At 41.8% G+C, this 20921-nt stretch overlaps 1 protein-coding gene across 6 annotated transcripts in view; it reads right to left on the reverse strand.

The window, feature by feature from the left end:
* TMEM245 (transmembrane protein 245) overlaps positions 1-20921 on the reverse strand; it is a 719080-nt gene that overhangs the window by 259175 nt on the left and 438984 nt on the right. For 5 of the 6 annotated variants that reach the window (XR_006390012.1, XM_044293864.1, XM_044293863.1 and 2 more), the window contains exon 13: positions 17867-18012. Coding sequence is in view for 5 of the 6 variants with exons in the window: in XM_044293864.1 (XP_044149799.1) it covers positions 17867-18012 (146 nt within the window). In the remaining variant the exon portion in view is untranslated. Of the gene's footprint in view, positions 1-5870; positions 5929-17866; positions 18013-20921 lie in introns of those variants that run through there. The other variant, XM_044293867.1, reaches the window with a different exon arrangement.

Raw genomic sequence — 20921 nt, forward strand, 5'->3', positions numbered from 1 at the left:
AACAGGAAGGTAGCACGGAAGCACTAAAAAACTATAAGGAAAAAAATAGAACATGTAAAAAACTAATAAAAGCGGCCAAACTAGAGACTGAGAGATTAATTGCCAAAGAGAGTAAAACTAACCCTAAAATGTTCTTCAATTATATAAATGCTAAAAAGTATAAATCTGAAGGTGTCTGCCCGTTAAAGAGTAATGAGGGGGGAGTCGCAGAGAGCGACGAGGAGAAAGCAAAGCTGTTAAATATTTTTTTCTCCAATGTATTCACTGAGGAAAATAAATGACATGCCGAGTGTTGAAATAAATTCCCCATTAAAAGTGTCCTGTCTGACCCAGGAAGAAGTACAACAGCGACTTAAAAAGATTAAAATAGACAAATCGCCAGGACCGGATGGCATACACCCCCCTATCCTAAGGTAATTAAGTAATGTCATAGCCAGACCCTTATTTCTGATATTTGCAGATTCTATATTGACAGGGAATGTCCCACAGGACTGGCGCATGGCAAATGTGGTGCCAATATTCAAAAAGGGGCCAAAAACAGAGCCTGGAAACTATAGGCCAGTAAGTTTAACATCTGTTGTGGGTAAACTGTTTGAAGGTTTTCTGAGAGATGCTATGTTAGAGCATCTTAACGGAAATAAGCAAATAACGCCATATCAGCATGGCTTTGTGAGGGATCGATCATGTCAAACAAATTTAATCAGTTTCTATGAGGAGGTAAGTTCTAGACTTGACAGCGGCGAATCAATGGATGTCGTATATCTGGACTTCTCCAAAGCATTTGACACTGTACCACATAAAAGGTTAGTATATAAAATGAGAATGCTCGGACTGGGAGAAAACGTCTGTAAGTGGGTAAGTAACTGTCTCAATGATAGAAAACAGAGGGTGGTTATTAATGGTAAATACTCAGATTGGGTCACTGTCACTAGTGGAGTACCTCAGTGGTCAGTATTGGGCCCTATTCTCTTCAATATATTTATTAATGATCTTGTAGAAGGCTTGCATAGCAAAATATCAATTTTCGCAGATGACACTAAACTGTGTAAAGTAATTAACACTGATGAGGACAGTATACTACTACAGAGCGATCTGGATAGATTGGAGGCTTGGGCAGATAAGTGGCAGATGAGGTTTAACACTGACAAATGTAAAGTTATGCACATGGGAAGGAATAATGCAAGTCACCCGTACTAATTAAATTGTAAAACACTCAGTAACACTGACATGGAAAAAGATCTAGGAATTTTAATAAACTGCAAACTAAGCTGCAAAAAACAGTGTCAGGCAGCTGCTGCCAAGGCCAATAAGATAATGGGTTGCATCAAAAGGGGCATAGATGCACGTGATGAGAACATAGTCCTACCACTTTACAAATCGCTAGTCAGACCACACATGGAGTACTGTGAACAGTTCTGGGCTCCTGTAAACAAGGCAGACATAGCAGAGCTGGAGAGGGTCCAGAGGAGGGCAACTAAAGTAATAACTGGAATGGGGCAACTACAGTACCCTGAAAGATTATCAAAATTAGGGTTATTCACTTTAGAAAAAAGACGACTGAGAGGAGATCTAATTAATATGTATAAATATATCAGGGGTCAGTACAGAGATCTATCCCATCATCTATTCATTCCCAGGACGGTGACTGTGACGAGGGGACATCCTCTGCGTCTGGAGGAAAGAAGGTTTGTACATAAACATAGAAGAGGATTCTTTACAGTAAGAGCAGTGAGACTATGGAACTCTCTGCCTGAGGAGGTGGTGATGGTGAGTACAATAAAGGAATTCAAGAGGGGCCTGGATGTATTTCTGGAGCGTAATAATATTACAGGCTATAGCTACTAGAGAGAGATCGTTGATTCAGGGATTTATTCTGATTGCCTGATTGAAGTCGGGAAGGAATTTTTATTCCCCTAAAGTGAGGAAAATTGGCTTCTACCTCACAGGTTTTTTTTGCCTTCCTCTGGATCAACTTGCAGGATGACAGGCCGAACTGGATGGACAAATGTCTTTTTTCGGCCTTATGTACTATGTTACTATGTATGTTACTATGTATTATTTCAATACTTATACCGTGTTTTTTTACACGATTCTATTCACTCCGGGACTCTAACAAGCTGTCTCCTGTTTTTAGTCCCTTTGTCTTTGTTTATTATGTCCCGATTCCTGTTTTTCATGTATTTTTTTATTTTTGTTTTTTCATTTTGATGCATTGTATCCTACCGCTCACAGAAGTGTATATCACTTTATTCTAGATTATAGACCGCTGAAGAAGGCCCTGACAGGCTGAAACGCCATATTGATATGTACATGACTGTCCTGCACGTCCTGTAATTGCACTGGATCATGATTTTCATATGATAAAATACTATTAAAACGTAACTTTACAGCAAAGAAAAAAACACCAGTGATAACGGTGTGCGGTACTCCACATTCAACAGACTGTATATATGAATTATACATGGGGTTTAATTATATAACTTGAGCTTAGTGAGTGAAATAGTGTTACAGAAGGATAGAGGGTTTCTGCCTGCGAGGGCTTACAATCTGTAGAAAAAGAGACAGAAGATGAGGGAAGAAGCTGCTTATACTCTTTTGTGGTGGTTGCAGGTTTTAAAGGCTATGTACTCCCCTTTGGTATGAATTTTTGTATGACTGCATTTTACTCATTTTTGGCTAAAAATCATATTTTCAATTGGCCTTTATTAAAAATATCAAGCCATTCTGTCACAAAGGGTTAACTGTTTTTATAGCTTTTTGACGGGTACTTTCACTTTCTGCCAGTTATCTAATAACCCCAATTTCTAAACTTCTACTAAGAGGTCATAAACACCACATAGAGGCCAAATTAAGAGAACATTTTCAGATACATTTTACTGATAAGCTCTGAGATACGAGCCGAAGGAACTAGGTTCAAATCCCAGGGAGGAATTCTGCTCTTGCTCATTGGTGTCAACCTAGAAACTGCTGTAAAAAATTTACAAAAGGCTCTCCAAACCCTTCGATAAATCGTAGAAGTGACTTTCTTATGACTAGCTAGCAGCGAAGTATTACCATCCTCAGTGTTGTGTAAAAATTATTGTTCGCCGTATTGTCGCCATCTATCCTATGGAGATGCGCAGATTAGTTTGCATTCGTGTTCGCATCTGCGCAGAGACTTTCGCACGATGGTCTGGTCGTCCCGACCTGTAGCTGATTTTTGCCCAGCCTGGTATTACTGCAGGATACCAGTATCATGGTGCTGACTGAGGGAGGGAGGGAAAAGGGCCTTCGAGCAAAGGTTTCTTTATTCATGAGGATAAGCCTGGCAACGGAAAGGGTGCGAATAAGTGTGCGAACGGGCAAACATAAGTTTGCGCGATCATTCACATCTTCGCCAGCCAATCACTTCTTACCATAACCTGTCTCCTCATTGGTCATGATTGTAAGACCGCCTCCCATCTTCTGGTATAAATAAACCACGCCTAGCCATTGGAAGCAGGCACATTATTGGAACCTACTTGAGAACGTCTCTGTGATGTTATTTTGGAGGAACTGCGCACACATCGACGCACACTACACCAAGGATTTCCTGATTGTACTTCTGGTGGTCGTTTTCGGTTGTGAGAACGAGACAAAAGAGCACACAGCAATATCAGTTGGCGAGCACAGTTAAAGAGCTAATTTTCCCCCCATTACCAGCAGAGCTTAAATGAGACACAGCGTAATTTTCAAAAAGCAAAAAACGCCGGCATAAGGTAAGAAAATCCTTTTCCTCACTCTCATTGTGAAAGTTTTGCTCTTTGTGAATTGAAATCTGTGTACTCCAATCTACTGATATCAGGAAAAAAATCTACTGAAAGAACCTTTTGGTGTATGTGGTTTATGTTTTTCCAATAATAGCTGCCTAGTTACTTGTTGTTGCATATTTGCATAACTGCTGTGGGGGTTTCTGAACTGTAAAGGGCGGGTCAGTGCTCTGCTGGGACAAAAGGATCTATGGTGGGAGATCCAACAGAGGGCTTTGTGTGTAAGGTCGGCTGTTTATAGTTAAACACCACAGCAGGCATATATTGCCTTCAGTATCTAAACAGGGGGTTTGTTGAGGTACGTGCTTTTCCGTTGTGTAGTTTTTAGTGGATCTGAGTTGATTGTACAGAGATTGTATGGTGAGATTGTGATGTGTGTGCTGAGCAGTACAGAGTATTGTGTTTTTGTTGTAGCTTTTTAATTTTTATATTACTGTGAGTTTTTCGACCATTTTATTTTCCATTGTGTGTGTGTGAAGACTGTGGGTTTGGCAGACAACTTGATTAGTTTGGTTGTGCCCTAACTGTTGTATTGTTAAAAACTGTTTCGGAATATAGCTCTCTCTATCTATATATTTATATACAGTCCTGATCAAAAGTTTAAGACCACTTGAAAAATGGCAAAAAAACATATTTAGCATGGATGGCTCTTAACAAGGTTCCAAGTAGAGCTTCAACATGGAACAAGAAGAAATGAAAGTGAGACAATACATTTTTTGAGCATTCAATTTAACGAAAACAACAAATTAACTGAAACAGGCTGTTTTTCAGCTGATCAAAAGTTTAGGACCACACCACCCAAAAAAATAAACTAAACCCCACCAAAACAGAAATCCAACTTCCAAACATGAACTTAGTAATGAGTAGCTCCGCCGTTATTGTTTATCACTTAAAAAATTTGTTTCGGCATGCTTGATGCAAGCGTATCCATGAGGTGAGTGGGAGCATTTCTCCAAGTGGTGAAGACGGCCGCACGAAGGCCATCTACTGTCTGGAACTGTTGTCCATTTTTTTAAACTTCCCTTGCCATCTATCCCCAAAGGTTCTCAATTGGATTTAGATCAGGGGAACATGCAGGATGGGCCAAAAGAGTGATGTTATTCTCCTGGAAGAACTCCCTTGTCCTTCAGGCATTGTGTACTGTAACGTTGTCCTGTTGAAAAACCCAGTCGTTACCACACAGATGAGGGACTTCAGTGATGAAGAATGCTCTCTGCAACATCTGGACATAGCCAGCGGCCGTTTGACGCCCCTGCGCTTCCTGAAGCTTCATTGTTCCACTGAAGGAAAAAGCACCCCAGACCATTATGACGCCCCCTCCACTGTGGCGCGTAGAAAACATCTCAGGTGTGATCTGCTTGTCATGCCAGTAACGTTGGAAACCATCAGGACCATCAAGGTTACATTTTTTCTCATCAGAGAATACAACTTTCTTCTACCTTTAAATGTCCCGTGTTTGCTACTCTCTTGCAAAGTCGAAATGAGCAGTTCTGTGGCGTTCAATGAGATGAGGTCTTTTAAGACGCTTTTTGTTTTTGAAGCCCTTCAGTCTCAGATGCCGTCTGATGGTTATGGGGCTGCAGTCAGCACCAGTAAGGGCCTTAATTTGGGTCGAGGATTGTCCAGTGTCGGACAGCCAATTGGATCCTCCGGCTCAGTGCTGATGAATTTTTTTTGGGTCTTCCACTTGACTTTTTTGTTCCATAACCCTCAGGATCATTTAAGAATTTAAGAAATTCCAAATGACTGTCTTACTGCGTCCCACCTCAGCAGCGAATGCGCGCTGTGAGAGACCCTGCTTATGCAGTTCAACAACCCGACCACATTAAAAAAGTGATTTTTTTTGCCTTTGCCATCACAACGTGTGACTACCTGACAGAAAATGACAATGAATCCACATGTTCTCATTCTGTTTACGCCAAATTCGGACCCTGCCGTTTGAATGTCTCAACATAAATCGAGACTCATCAGACCAGGCAATATTTTTCCAGTCTTCAACAGTCCAATTTTGGGGAGCTTGTGCAAATTGTAGCCTCTTTTTCCTATTTGTAGTGGAGATGAGTTGTACCCGGTGGGGTCTTCTGCTGTTGTAGCCCATCCGCCTCAAGGTTGTGCGTGTTGTGGCTTTGCTGCAGCACTCCTTTAAATATAAAATGTGGTCTTTATTTACACATGACAAATTTTGACAACGTTTCGGTTCTCTCACAGAACCTTTCTCAAGTCAGGTGAAACAAAGTGCAATCGTGCAAGTATAAATACATCATCAGGTTGTTACCAATTATTTCATCAAGCAATACAAAAACAGTGCACTCCCCTTTCTGGACATGTTACAATTCATTCATTAACACCACATGCTAACGTGAATACAGACGGATCAAGTGTATTGCATATATATTGTGTCATTATAACTTCGATATCAATAGTAGTTTTCATAATCATAATAAATGTGTTAAAGTGCATATAGTGCATAGTGCGATAAAAACTCCTAAAACTATAGTACCTTGCTGAGGATTTATGGAGTGCAAGGAGATGGTGTCTTAGTTTCTGTAAATGCACGTCGCTACTCCGCATCTATTGCTCGTCAGGGCGCATGTGTCAATCCTTTTCCTCCTGTTAGGCGGTACATAACCGCTGTACATCACCGGCAGGCGGAGACCAAGCGTTGTGACGCCTGGTAAACTGCGTCCGCACGCATCACGCGCATCATGTGCCCGCGATGTGGTGCAACAGTCACCTGCGTCACTTCACTTGCCTTTTCCGCCATTTTACAATAGGGCAATCATTTGGGCAATGACTATATCTGACACCTTTCTTACTCCTACTGTTTGCCACTACCTAAATTATCGACCCAGCATGGTGAATGCCTGATTATACTTTCAAGTAATGCAAATATATAAACACATCACATTGTAACGTGATTAATCCGTGTAACTTCCATTGGGTCCACCCCATACAGCATGCTGGATACATCAGAGCATAGGCACTATGAAGGGGTATTAGCTAACCATCCCTCCTGTTACCCTAAATTCGACATTTAACCCTTTGGGTTTCAGAGTATCCAACCGAAAAATCCACCTGAGCTCGGTTTTCTTTAAGATAGTTAACCTATCACCTCCTCTTTCTAGCGCTTTTACATGATCCAAGATCATAAATCTTAGGTCATTTTCCTTATGATTTTTTTTCCCACAAAGTGTTTTGACACCGGCAAATCTTTTCTTTTATTTCTGATGGATTGTCTATGATTATTTAACCTGGTTTTCATATCACATGTGGTTTCACCCACATATGGTGCCCTTGCAAAATGCTCTAACACATATATTACCAATGATGAATCACATGTGAGGTAATATTTTATGTTAAATATTTCTCCCGTGTCTGGATGTGTGAATACCGATCCCTTGTGTATCAGTTTACAATTCACACATCCCAGATACGGGAAAGATCCTGTGCGCCTTGTCTTCAAAAACGTCTGTCTTAGCTGACCCTTTTTAGGCAATCTAGAGGTTTTTTAAAAGCAGCTATAGTGGGGTGACCACTACTAAGTAGCCCCCAATGATGCCTCACTATCTGTTCTACACTTGGGCTCAACTCATTGTATGATGACACAAAGGGAAGTCTTTCACTGGCCTGTTTTTGTTTTGTAGTTAAAGGGGTTGTCCGGGTTCAGAGCTGAACCCGGACATACCCTTATTTTCACCCCGGCAGCCCTCCTGAGCCTGGCATCGGAGCATCTCATGCTCCGATGCGCTCCCGTGCCCTGCGCTAGATCGCACAGGGCACAGGCTCTTATGTTTTCAATAACACACTGCCGGGCGGTAACTTCCGCCCAGCAGTGTGTTCGGTGACGTCAACGGCTCTGAGGGGCGGGCTTTAGCTCTGCCCTAGCCGTTTTACTGGCTAGGGCAGAGCCAAATCCCGCCCATCAGTGCCGGTGACGTCACCGGGCTGCCTGTCAGCCCCATAGAGAGCCCGGTATGTCACCGGAACTCAGAAAAATGCCTTTGCCCTGCGCGATTTTGCGCAGGGCAAAGGAGAGCATCGGAGCATGAACTGCTCCGATGCTCATGTCAGGGGGGCTGCTGGGGTGAAAATGGAGGGATGTCCAGGTTCAGCTCTGAACCTGGACAACCCCTTTAACAGTTCATCTCTAGGTATTTCTCTTGCTCTGTCAGCATGCCTTTTCACCAAACTTCTAGGGTAACCCCTATTTACAAAAGATTGTTCCATGTTTCTTAGTGCTTGATTCATATTCTCATCCTTATCTACTATTCTCCTCACTCTAAGCATTTGACTGAACGGTAAAGAATTTACCATCCTCCTCAGGTGTCCACTTGCAAAATGCAATAATGTGTTCTTATCAGTGGGTTTAATATTCAAATACATGTGTATTTGTTCATCCTTTATGTATACCTGAGTATCTAAATACTGCACCCGGTTGACCGATGCTGTTAGTGTAAATTGGAAATCCTGGTCAATGGAGTTCAAAAATACATGAAAGTCCATCAGTGCCTCCATGGTGCCAGTCCAAATGAGGAAAATGTCATCTATGTATCTCTACCACGTCAAAACCTGATTGAAATGGGGAGATACATAGACAAGACATTCCTCAAATGACCGTACAAATATATCTGCGTAGGTGGGCACGGCATTGAGCCCCATTGCCGCGCCCATCAACTGCAAATAGAACTGTCCCTGGAACACAAAATAATTGTTCCTCAGTGACAACTCCAATAATGTCAAAATAAACTGGCGGGTTGGAGCGGGATAATCAGAATCCCGCAACATCTCCGCTACAGCCAACAAGCCCTTTTCATGGTTAATCGAAGTATATAATGACACAATGTCAAAAGATGCCAAAATCGCCCCTTTCGGGATCCGCATCCCTCTGATCTTGCTAATAAAATCTCCAGTGTCCCTAATATATGATTTTGCACCCATGTCGTATTCTCTCAATATTTTGTCAAGAAAGACATTAATATTTGAGAAAATCGAATTCCTGCCTGAAATTATCGGCCGTCCCGGAGGGTCAATCAGCCTCTTATGTATTTTGGGTAATACATATATAGTTGGTGTAACTGGAGACTTCACTACCAAAAATTCTTTAAGTTGTTTATCAATGACACCCTTTTCCTCTGCTATAGTTAACTGTACTATAGTTAACACCACATGCTAACGGATCGGGGTGTGATCTATGACAGGGGGGAGCCTACCCACACAGTGTATATTTGTAATATCTTTGATATTTTAATAAGAAGCTGTTGATACAGTCAAGATTATTTCCAGGTCTGACACTGACCATTCAGTGCACCGGGTAGATGGTGAGGTGGGTTATGGGGGGCAGGGACAGTTTGCGGCATTGACACGGCTGGTGACTTGTCCATTGACATGGCTGGTCCCCGCTGTGGGACACCAGCCTTCCCTGTGTTGTGCACGTATGAGTGGATTTAGAACCGGACCTTGGGGTTGATAGGACGCTGGAGCCTGGATCCCCATGTGTGCGTGAATCGCATAATATTGGGAGTCCTGGTATCCATACGATCCAGATCTATATGCTAGTATTGAATTATCCAAAACTATTTGTTTATCTGTTGTTGGCTAATCATGTGATAATGATGGCTCCGTCTGTCCATCCACATTGAGACCAATGTCCAGGAATCAGTGACAAAGCTGAAGCTGCGTCGGGGCTGGATCTTTCAACAAGACAACGACCCTAAACACTGCTCAAAATCCACTAAGGCATTTATGCAGAGGAACAAGTACAATGTTCTGGAATGGCCATCTCAGTCCCCAGACCTGAATATAATTGAAAATCTGTGGTGTGACTTAAAGAGAGCTGTCCATGCTCGGAAGCCATCAAATCTGAATGAACGAAAAATGTTTTGTAAAGAGGAATGGTCCAAAATACCTTCAACCAGAATCCAGACTCTCATTGGAACCTACAGGAAGAGTTTAGAGGCTGTAATTTCTGCAAAAGGAGGATTTACTAAATATTGATTTCACTTCTGATTTGGTTGGGAGACCTTTCTTTAGCTACTGGGGGTCTCGTGATATTGTGTGGGAACTACTGTCTGAATTCAAGGGTTGATGCTGAGCGAGAGGTTTTTGATCAGTCACTGCAAAAAAAATATTTTTGTGCTGTTCAGCTTGACTATATAGAATCATATCGGCAAAGGAAAGTGAGTTGATGAGCTTTTCTTTAACCGCTTCCCAATCGCCTAACGCAGGGATGCGTCCTGCGGGCGGTCGGTTTATTCCTCATAGACGCATATACGCGTCATCTCGCGAGACTCGAGATTACGAGCATAGCCGGCCGCACATGCGCAGTGAGGGTCGGGAAAAGTTGCAGGAGAAGTTCGTCACAAGCCTGCCAACAAATGATCTGCGCTGGCAGTTTGGTGACTTTTTAAAAAATCGAATCACAAGCCATTTAACACATATTTATAAATATAATGTGTTAAATGGCTTCTGTGCTCTCTGCTGGTTCCTTTTTGTCGGTTCGTCCCATCAGAGAACACACATCACTGTGAGTACACCAAGCACAACACATTTAGCCCCAGATCACCCCCCCCATCACCCCTGTCAATCACTACTGAAAGGGAAAAAAATGATCAGTGTAAACTGTCACTTTTTTTTTTCCACCAGTATTGACTGTTAGGTTTAGGATAGTTTAGGCCCCTTTGGTAGGTAGTTAGCGCCCGACCCACCGCACCGCAGTCACTGATTCGCTGATTAGCGCATAAAGAAGACCCTGCTCCCACAATTGGGCAAAGGTGTCTATTCCTGCTGGAAGATCTCTGGGGGAGAGGGAAAAGAATATTACTTTGTGTTCCCCACCGAGAAGGACTAGCGTCTGTGTTAAGGGGAAGAACGTCTTCTCTTTTCCAAGGGATTCCCTTCTCCAGTTTCTCCAGATTTATCCACCACTTCAACGATCTCAAAGTTTGAGGAGATAGAGAGGTCTCTGAATCCAGAGAATGCTGGTATCTGTCCCACTCTGCTAAAAAATGAATTTGCAGTTCTTTTGAATGATATTGGGCCCATTCTACCCCCAGAATACCAGTTGTCATAAGACTCAGAACCAACATTGCCTCCCTCAGAGAAATTGACTGACGAACAAGAAGTTCCTCAACTCTTGTCTGGATTGGAATTGATTTCTGGTTGGGCATAATTTACAGCTCTGACTTGGGGACAAACAGGATTTCTCTAGATTAACTCCCATCCCATATTTTCTAGGATCGCTCCCAACCAGTAGATCTGTCCCTGAAGATCCGGCTCTGAATCTGCAATGAGAAGAAAGTCATGCAGGTAGGAAACTATGACTACCTCTTCCTCCCTCTGTTTTTCTCTCACATGGGCCATCATCTCTGCTACAATCTTTGCAAATACTCTTGGTGCTTGTGACAACCAGAAGAGAAAGGCCCAGAACTGAAGGTGGAAAATCCTTTCCTTTAAGTGAAAGGCTACTCTCAGGAATATGTGGTGGCTAGGATGGATTCTGACACGATGGTATGCATCGCATAGATCTCTATTCCCCATGAATAGATTTTATAGTGCAGACGTGATGGCTTCAATCCAAAACTGTACACCAGATACTGATTCAAGCATTTCAAGTTTATTACCATCCGGAAGGAACCATTTGGTTTTCTGACAAGGAAAAGTATTGAATAAAACCCTCTAGTCACCACCTGCTCTGGGACTTTGATCAACGCACTCTTCTTTAAGACAGAGAATACCTCTCACAATGGCCTTTTTTTCAGGGGGGGGGGGGGGTCTGTGATGATAAATCTCTCTCCTGGAAGTTTCAGAAATGCTAGCTTTAGCCCCTCCTTTATCACAGACTTTATCCAGGTACTGTTGAAGATCTTTTCCATTGTGGGAAGAAACGTGTTAGCTGACCTCCCACATGGTCCTGGCATCATTGGGACTTCTTTTTTGAGGCCTTGGAACTAGAAAAAAAGAAATCCCTTGGATCCCCACTTCCTAGCGCTGTCTTTTCCTTTAAAATCCTCCCTTCTATTTTTGGGACAAAAGGACCTATTAACAGGCTGCAGACTGGTAGAGGGAAACCCCTTGTTCCTATCCAAAGACTTCTCTAACAAATCACCTAATACGGACCAAAAAATATATATATTATCCTGACACGGGATGGCACATAGCATAGCTTTTTAGCTCATATCTCCATTCCACTCCTTCAGCGAAATAGCTCTGCGTGCAGAATTAGACAGGGCAGTAGCGCTGGAGGATAATCTTAAGGAAGCTGCAGAGGCATCAGCCATAAAAATCTAGGGCGTTATTAATCATAGGGAATGAGGATAGTAACTGCTCTCTAGGAATTCCTCCTTTTATTTTAGCCTACATTTGTCCCAACCATAGTGTGAGGGACCTAGAAGTAGCAACAGAATTAGCAGTAATGGCTGGCTTAAAGGCTGCTGCAGAAGATTCCCAGTCCTTCCTTAAAAGGGTTGTTCCGACCACCTCCTGGTCAGGAAACAGCAGAGTGCTCTGATGCTCGCTGTTTCAGTATCTCCTATTGCGGTGCATGAGAGCTAAAGAAACAGCATAGCACAGCAAGTTATGCTGTTTCTCTGACTCAGAAACAGCACAAATTGCTGTGCTAAGCTGTTTCCGTAGCTCTCATGCACCGCAACAGGAACTGCTGAAAAAGAGAAGGCCAGAGTGCTCTGCTGTTTCCCAGCCAGCTTGGGACTGTGTCTCATCTCAACTTAGTAACGGCGAGATGAGACAACCTCTTCAAACAAACTGCAGCCCTCTTGTCCATTGCATCTTGAAAGGGAACCTGTCATCAACTTTACGCTAGTGCAGGAGAGGATTGCAGGAGATTATGAATAACCATGACTCTTCTCAAGTAGATATAGGTAATATGTGGCGCACAGGGCTGACAAAATCTCTGGTGGAGGTGCTCACAGTACAAGAGGAATCACCCTTCCTCTCAAGATATAAAAAATGGAAATAAGGAATACTGGGCACTCTCACTATCTATGAGACCACATAGTTTATTAAGACAATGTTTAGAATAACAGTATAATAAAATGGATACAATATCTAAAATGTAACATTATGCATGCCAATATATTACATAAAATGAATACAATACCTAAAACGACACATATATCATACAATGTAAAATCCGGATATTTGACTTTAAAAACAATATAATACCGCCTGATGGTTTGGGTTAGGGGTGTCCTATGATGCTAACAAAGTCTGTGGAAAAGTGCAACAATGCAATCTCCTTGAGATATGCAATCTTATAGTTAAAACCTCTTGCGTTCAGAGGATATCAGTTAGTGATTTGGTTACAGTGATGGGTATGCGGCGTCCCGCTGTACTCAGTGTTTTATTCAAACTAAGTTGATTTTTTCTAGTTGCTTTATCTTGCTGGTGTTCCGGTACACTGGATGTCTGTGTCCGGTCCTCGTTCGTGCTTTTCTTGTTCCTCTCGATCCCTTCTGACTGCCGCTCCGTAGATGTAAGAGCCGGCACTCCGCGCTTGGACTTTGTTTGCACATGTGCTTGGTATCTCGTGCTTCTGTGTCCAAGTCCTGTGTAGATGCGCGTCTTGGGATATAGGTTCATGATCCGCCTAATTCATATATGAACTGTGTATCCATATACATACCTCTCCCCTATGCAACCTATATTGCTAAACCAAGACTGAGAACACGTAGAAAATAATAATGAAAAATAGCTAATAATAATTATGAAGTGCCATATGTTTTCGTATATGTAGGTTCCCATATAGAAGGGCGAATTATCTAAAAATACAAAGTATAAAACCGCATGAATAACGCAGGTTTTTACTAAGTGTGCGGTTACCTCCTGAATACATACTGATGAGATTACCAGTGGATCTGTTATTTAGTACATCTCTACATATATATTTATTGATAGCATGATTTTTGTATGTCTTTTTAACTTTTTAACTATTGATATAAATTATAATGAAATGTAGAAGTTACAGAACATAATGTTCTAACGCTGCTAATTCCGATGGATGTTTAACCAAATAGCCACTGGGAATCCAAACCAGGATTTGAGGAAAAAAACTAAGCTGCACAGCAGGTTTGCAAAATCCAATTAGGAGAAGACTTTATAAGGAAAGCTACAAGGGGGAGTCATTACCACTGAGGAAGGGGTATTAACACCCCGAAACGCGTTTGGTGCAAAGAGACCCCCTGACGGACGACAGTTTTACTTCCGGTGATACCTCCAGTGCCTACCTATATCCCAAGACGCGCATCTACACAGGACTTGGACACAGAAGCACGAGATACCAAGCACACGTGCAAACAAAGTCCAAGCGCGGAGTGCCGGCTCTTACATCTACGGAGCGGCAGTCAGAAGGGATCGAGAGGAACAAGAAAAGCACGAACGAGGACCGGACACAGACATCCAGTGTACCGGAACACCAGCAAGATAAAGCAACTAGAAAAAATCAACTTAGTTTGAATAAAACACTGAGTACAGCGGGACGCCGCATACCCATCACTGTAACCAAATCACTAACTGATATTCTCTGAACGCAAGAGGTTTTAACTATAAGATCGCATATCTCAAGGAGATTGCATTGTTGCACTTTTCCACAGACTTTGTTAGCATCATAGGACACCCCTAACCCAAACCATCTGGCGGTATTATATTGTTTTTAAAGTCAAATATCCGGATTTTACATTGTATGATATATGTGTCATTTTAGGTATTGTATTCATTTTATGTAATATATTGGCATGCATAGTGTTACATTTTAGATATTGTATCCATTTTATTATACTGTTATTCTAAACATTGCCTTAATAAAATATGTGGTCTCATAGATAGTGAGAGTGCCCAGTATTCCTTATTTCCATCTTCTCAAGTAGAGTTGACTTGTTTCAAGGCATGTGCTGCAATAATTATGATGCTGGTTCTCAGCAACAGCTTACTTTTAGCTCATGAGTGACATACTGCTGAAATCAGCATTTCTGTCACTGAGGTCAGCATAAAGTTGATGACAGGTTCCCTTTAAGGGACCCCATATCATCAAAGGGCAACGCTGCTTTTTTGGACATCTTAGCTACTGGGGTGTCAAGTTTAGGGGCTCTGTCCCAGGCCACAGAAACCTACTCATCAAATGGGAATTTCTTTTTACAGAGGAAGGGATAAAGAATTTCCTATCCGGCTTCTTCCATTCTTTAAAGATAACTGCTTGAATATTTTTGGGCAAATCAAAAAACTTCCAACTTTTTCAGCCCCTGGACCGACAGTGGCAACTTTTTCTCGCCCAGTTCCATAGTAGCTTTAACAAGGGCATTAGTATCTTCAGCATGAAAGAGCGGCTTCCCAGGAGATCTGTTCTACTCTAATTCCCCCTCTTCCTTCAAATAAAACCTCACTATCACAGCAACTGCAGAAGTGCTAGGGCGACTCTTAAGCAAGCAACTAACAGACTCCTTAACTTCTTCTCGAATCAGTCGCTTAATATTTCCCACTCCCACTTCTGGACTGCAGCGATGATCTATTCCTCCCTCTGACAAAACCAGAAGCACACAGGAGTATGCAGTGACGCCATCCACAAACACAAAAACATACAGGTAGGGCCAACAGAAGTCCACAGATGCCTGGACCTGCAGAAAAAGACCCTGGCTTGTCCAGGCTGGAAAGATGATCGGAGTGGGGTAAGAAGAGAAATCGAATGCCCAGACTCAAAGCAGCAGTTCCTAGTTGAGTCTAAGTCTGTGAACGTTCTCATTTATCCAGGTCATGGTATATATGTAAAGAATAAATCAAGGCAACTGGACGTACTGTAGATTTCTTGAAAACATTTCACTCATTTTTCCAACGAGCTTTATTATTCCCAGATAATTCTTGCACAGTCACTCAGAATTGAGAAAGCTCGTTGGAAGAACAAGTGAAACGCTTTCAAGAAATTTACCGAGAGATTAATTGCCAAAGAGAGTAAAACTAACCCTAAAATGTTCTTCAATTATATAAATGTTAAAAAGTATAAATCTGAAGCCCTTTAAAGAGTAATGAGGGGGAAGTCGCAGAAAGCGATGAGGAGAAAGCAAAGCTGTTAAATATTTTTTTCTCCAATGTATTCAGATGACATGCAGAATGTAAAAATAAATTCCCCATTAAAAGTGTCCTGTCTGACCCAGGAAGAAGTACATCAGCGACTTAAAAAGATTAAAATAGACAAATCGCAAGGACCGGATGGCATACACCCCCGTATCCTAAAGGAATTAAGTAATGTCATAGCCAGACCCTTATTTCTGATATTTGCAGACTCTATACTGACAGGGAATGTCCCACAGGATTGGCGCATGGCAAATGTGGTACCAATATTCAAAAAGGATCCAAAAACAGAGCCTGGAAACTATAGGCTGGTAAGTTTAACATCTGTTGTGGGTAAACTGAAGGTTTTCTGAGAGATGCTATATTAGAGCATCTCAACGGAAATAAGCAAATAACGCCATATCAGCATGGCTTCGTGAGGGGTCGGTCATGTCAAACTAATTTAATCAGTTTCTATGAGGAGGTAAGTTCTAGACTTGACAGCGGCGAATCAATGGATGTTGTATATCTGGACTTCTCCAAAGTATTTGACACTGTACCACATAAAAGGTTAGTATATAAAATGAGAATGCTCGGACTGGGAGAAAATGTCTGTATGTGGGTAAGTAACTGGCTCAGTGATAGAAAACAGAGGGTGGTTATTAACGGTACACACTCAGATTGGGTCACTGTCACTAGCGGGGTACCTCAGGGGTCAGTATTGGGCCCTATTCTCTTCAATATATTTATTAATGATCTTGTAGAAGGCTTGCATAGTAAAGTATCAATTTCCGCAGATGACACTAAACTGTGACACTGATGAGGACAGTATACTACTACAGAGGGATCTGGATAGATTGGAAGCTTGGGCAGATAAGTGGCAGATGAGGTTTAACACTGATAAATGTAAAGTTATGCGCATGGGAAGGAAAAATGCAAGTCACCCGTACATACTAAATGGTAAAACACTCGGTAACACCGACATGGAAAAGGATCTAGGAATTTTAATAAACAGCAAACTAAGCTGCAAAAACCAGTGTTGGGCAGCTGCTGCCAAGGCCAATAAGATAATGGGTTGCATCAGAAGGGGCATAGATGCCTGTGAGAAGAACATAGTCCTACCACTTTACAAATCACTAGTCAGACCACACATGGAGTACTGTGTACAGTTCTGGGCTCCTGTAAACAAGACAGACATAGCAGAGCTGGAGAAGGTCCAGAGGAGGGCAACTAAAGTAATAACTGGAATGGGGCAACTACAGTACCCTGAAAGATTATTAAAATTAGGGCTATTCACTTTAGAAAAAAGACGACTGAGGGGGGATCTAATTAATATGTATAAATATATCAGGGGTCAGTACAGAGATTTATCCCATCATCTATTTATCCCCAGGACTGTGACGAGGGGACATCCTCTGCGTCTGGAGGAAAGAAGGTTTGTACACAAACATAGAAAAGGATTCTTTACGGTAAGAGCAGTGAGACTATGGAACTCTCTGCCTGAGGAGGTGGTGATGGTGAGTACAATAAAGGAATTCAAGAGGGGCCTGGATGTATTTCTGGAGCGTAATAATATTACAGGCTATAGCTTCTAGAGAGGGGTCGTTGATCCAGGGAGTTATTCTGATTGCCTGATTGGAGTAGGGAAGGAATTTTTTATTCCCCTAAAGTGGGGAAAATTGGCTTCTACCTCACAGTGTTTTTTTCTTTGTTTGCCTTCCTCTGGATCAACTTGCAGGATAACAAGCCGAACTGGATGGACAAATGTCTTTTTTCGGCCTTATGTACTATGTTACTATGTTACAGTACGTCCAGCTGCCTTGATTTATTCTTTACAGATATAGTTGAGTCTAAGGACAGGAAACAAAACTGAGGATAGAGAGGAAGGTCTCTCTTTTAAATCTGTTCTGGTTCCTATCCTGAGATGAAGGAGGCGACCCCTCCAGGGGTGCTGTCAAGAGGAAAATTTAATAAAGAGTTTGTTTGATGTAACTAGATAAAGACATGGATTCCGATTATACTACCTTATAGCTTCTTCTACCGACTGTCCAATTATATTGGAAGATGGGCCGGGTTGAGAGAGAGGTGTGAGACTTATAACCCATTTTACTGGCTTGTAGTACTCATCACTGGAACTCAGGAGATAGAACAATGTTGTAAGAAAAATCACCTGAAAAACAGAACAGAAACTTATAGCTTATTTTAGATCAAAATGCACAATACCATGCAACAATCATGCAGCAATGTTTTAAAGGGCCCATTAACAAGATAGTGTACTATGAATTTAGCCATACGGTGGTGCATGAAATGTACTATTGGTCCGCACTCTGATGATACAAAATAGCAGCATTAACCCCTAGCAAATCAATGCTTTAATTGCATATTATATTTGACAATTTGGAAAAAGAGGGAGACGCACAACAAACAAACTATACAACTTATAGCCCAAGGCTAATAATTTCCAATCTTATTTTACCCACTGTTTATAAAACTTAAAGGGGTTATCCTGGAAAAGATAATGATGACTGATTCTGATGATAGGTTATCATTATAACATCAGCGGCATCCCCAACGATCAGCTGTTTCAGGGAGCTGCAGCACTCACCGGTGCTCTGGTGAGCAATGCAAGATCCTGGCTGCTTTCCAAGGACTGCGCCGTATAGTACATAGTATAGTGGCAGTTCTTGGTACTGCAGCTCAGGCCCATTGACTTGATTGGGGCTGAGCAGCAACTAGGTCATGTGGCTGATGAACAGTGATGTCACTGGCTAGGAAGAGGCTGCATCGCTCAAAGACACTAACAGCTGATCGGTGGGGGTCCTGTGGGTCCCACTCCCGCAAATTTGATACTTATGACCTATCCTGAGAAGTCAAATATATTTTCCTGGAAAACCCCTTTAAAATGGGTTTAGCTATTAAAAGTAAGAACAAAAAAAAACATTATTTACAGAAAAACTAATATTGCCAATTTACAGAAACACCTCATATGTGTTCAAAAAACTGCTGTATGGGCGCACATCAGGGATCCGAAGGGAAGGAGCGCCATGTGGCTTTTGGAGGGCCACCCAAAGTAACCCCATTTTGTAAACTACACCCCAAAGGTTTTTTCCCCCTGAAACAAATGTCTAGTGGAAGGTGAAAAATGTAATAGCAATTTTTCCACAGATTTGCCAATTTAGAACTCAATATGTTGTACTCAATTTGTGCCATTGTGATTAGAGATGAGAGAATTTAATATTTTGAAATTCGTTCACATATCCTTTGGTGGTAAAAGGCGAATTGCGTCCTAGATTCCGTTACCACGGACCAGAACTCAATTCTATGACGGAATGCATAACTGAATGTCTTTAGAGGCATTCCGTTATTTATTCTGTCATAATAGAAGTCTATGGACTGCAAATGGATCCGTCCCGTTTCCGTTACGCAGGGGAGTCCTCTCATAGAAGTGCTTTATGGTTCTTGGTAACGGAATCCATAACGCTATTCACCTTTTACCACCAAACGAAGTGTGAATGAATTTCATAAGAGGAAATTCACTCATCTCTAATTGTGATTATTGTATTGTGTGTCCTGTCCTAGGTGTGGCCCTAAACTGTTTTCTCTATATATGACCGGGCTCAGGAGCACCATGTGAATTTTGAGGCCTAATTTGGCATTTTTTACAGTATTGGCAGACATCTATTTTGGAAACTCCACCCCCGCATGAACATTTTAAGTGGTGGAAAGGGCAGTTATGAGCAAAAAGGAGTTTCACAAAATGCAAAAAACATTTGTCAAATAATTTAGAAGTGCACAGCTGTGAAATTTAGACGTTTAAAATAAAATATAATTTTATGCCCAGATTTTTCCATTTCAGAAGGGGTAACAGGAGAAAATGCACCCCACTAATTGTTACCCATATTCTTCTGAATATGGCAACACCCCATGTGTGCTCCTATCCTGTTGTATGGGCACACTGAAGGGTTTAGGAGTCCTGAATTTACAGACATTGCTTTTAGGTGACATGTCACAAGTAAAACAAAAGGCCTGAGGTCCTCAGACAATAGAAAACCCCAAGACGTCACCCCATTTTGGAAAGTGTACCCCTGTACAAACATTTTAAGGGGTGAAAAGGCACTTTTGAGTAAACAGGTGTTTCACAGAAATGAATATGTAGTGGTTGGTGAAAAGTGAATATACAAACTGTGCAGACTATATGAGAAAGCAATAAGGTACAACAATGACTGGGAGCATAAATGAAAAAAAAAAAATAATAATCCATGGATGTATGGAAGACTCTGAAACAATCGTTTATGAAGTGGGCAGGTATCGCAGTGGTAAATTTTGTCCTTCCTTATGCTCCTTTTGGAACACACCATGCATCTGTTTTGGGTCCTTCCCATCCTTGCCATTTGCAGGACTTTACCATGGAAATGTTGCCCTGGTACGATACAAGCACCATAACATCCTGATTTTGAAAAATAAGGGAATTAGGGCCTTCATTACCAACTCTTGAAATTGAAGGAAAGTTTGTGGGTGGCCTGCAGATTGAAATCGCATGTACTCATTGTACAGTGCCGTCTGTACAATGTGCAAGGTCAGCTTTTTGTACCACACCTTGGTTTTTCATGTGACACTGTATGGTTTAGAAACTTGATCTGAAAGATAAATCCCTCCCATGTGTCTGTTGTAGTCTAAGATGCAGTCTGGTTTGGAGGTAGTGGTACCTTGTACAGGGGCAGTGTAGTAGTCCGTAAAAGGACATCCTTCTTGTCCTTGTACTTAAAGGGAATCTGTCACCTGCTTTTAGCATTTTAAGCTGTCACCATTGCCATGTTCACTAAAGTACCTTATTTCCTGCAGTCTTCTTCTTACTTTATTTTGTTTTGTCATTTTGATAAAAAAAAAAGCCCTTTTTATGATATGCTAATGAAGCTCCAAGGTGCCCAGAGGCGCGTTTTTTTCCTCTCTGGTGCCCAATGACGCTCCCCTGCAGTGCCCAGCCCGCCTTAATTTGAATCCCAAGAACGCCTCCTGATCCTGAAATAACCTCCCACAGCCCCCCTCCCCACCGTCATCTTCTACCTTCTAGAAATGCCC

Source organism: Bufo gargarizans, chromosome 5, assembly GCF_014858855.1.
Source record: "Bufo gargarizans isolate SCDJY-AF-19 chromosome 5, ASM1485885v1, whole genome shotgun sequence".
Taxonomy (NCBI): domain Eukaryota; kingdom Metazoa; phylum Chordata; class Amphibia; order Anura; family Bufonidae; genus Bufo; species Bufo gargarizans.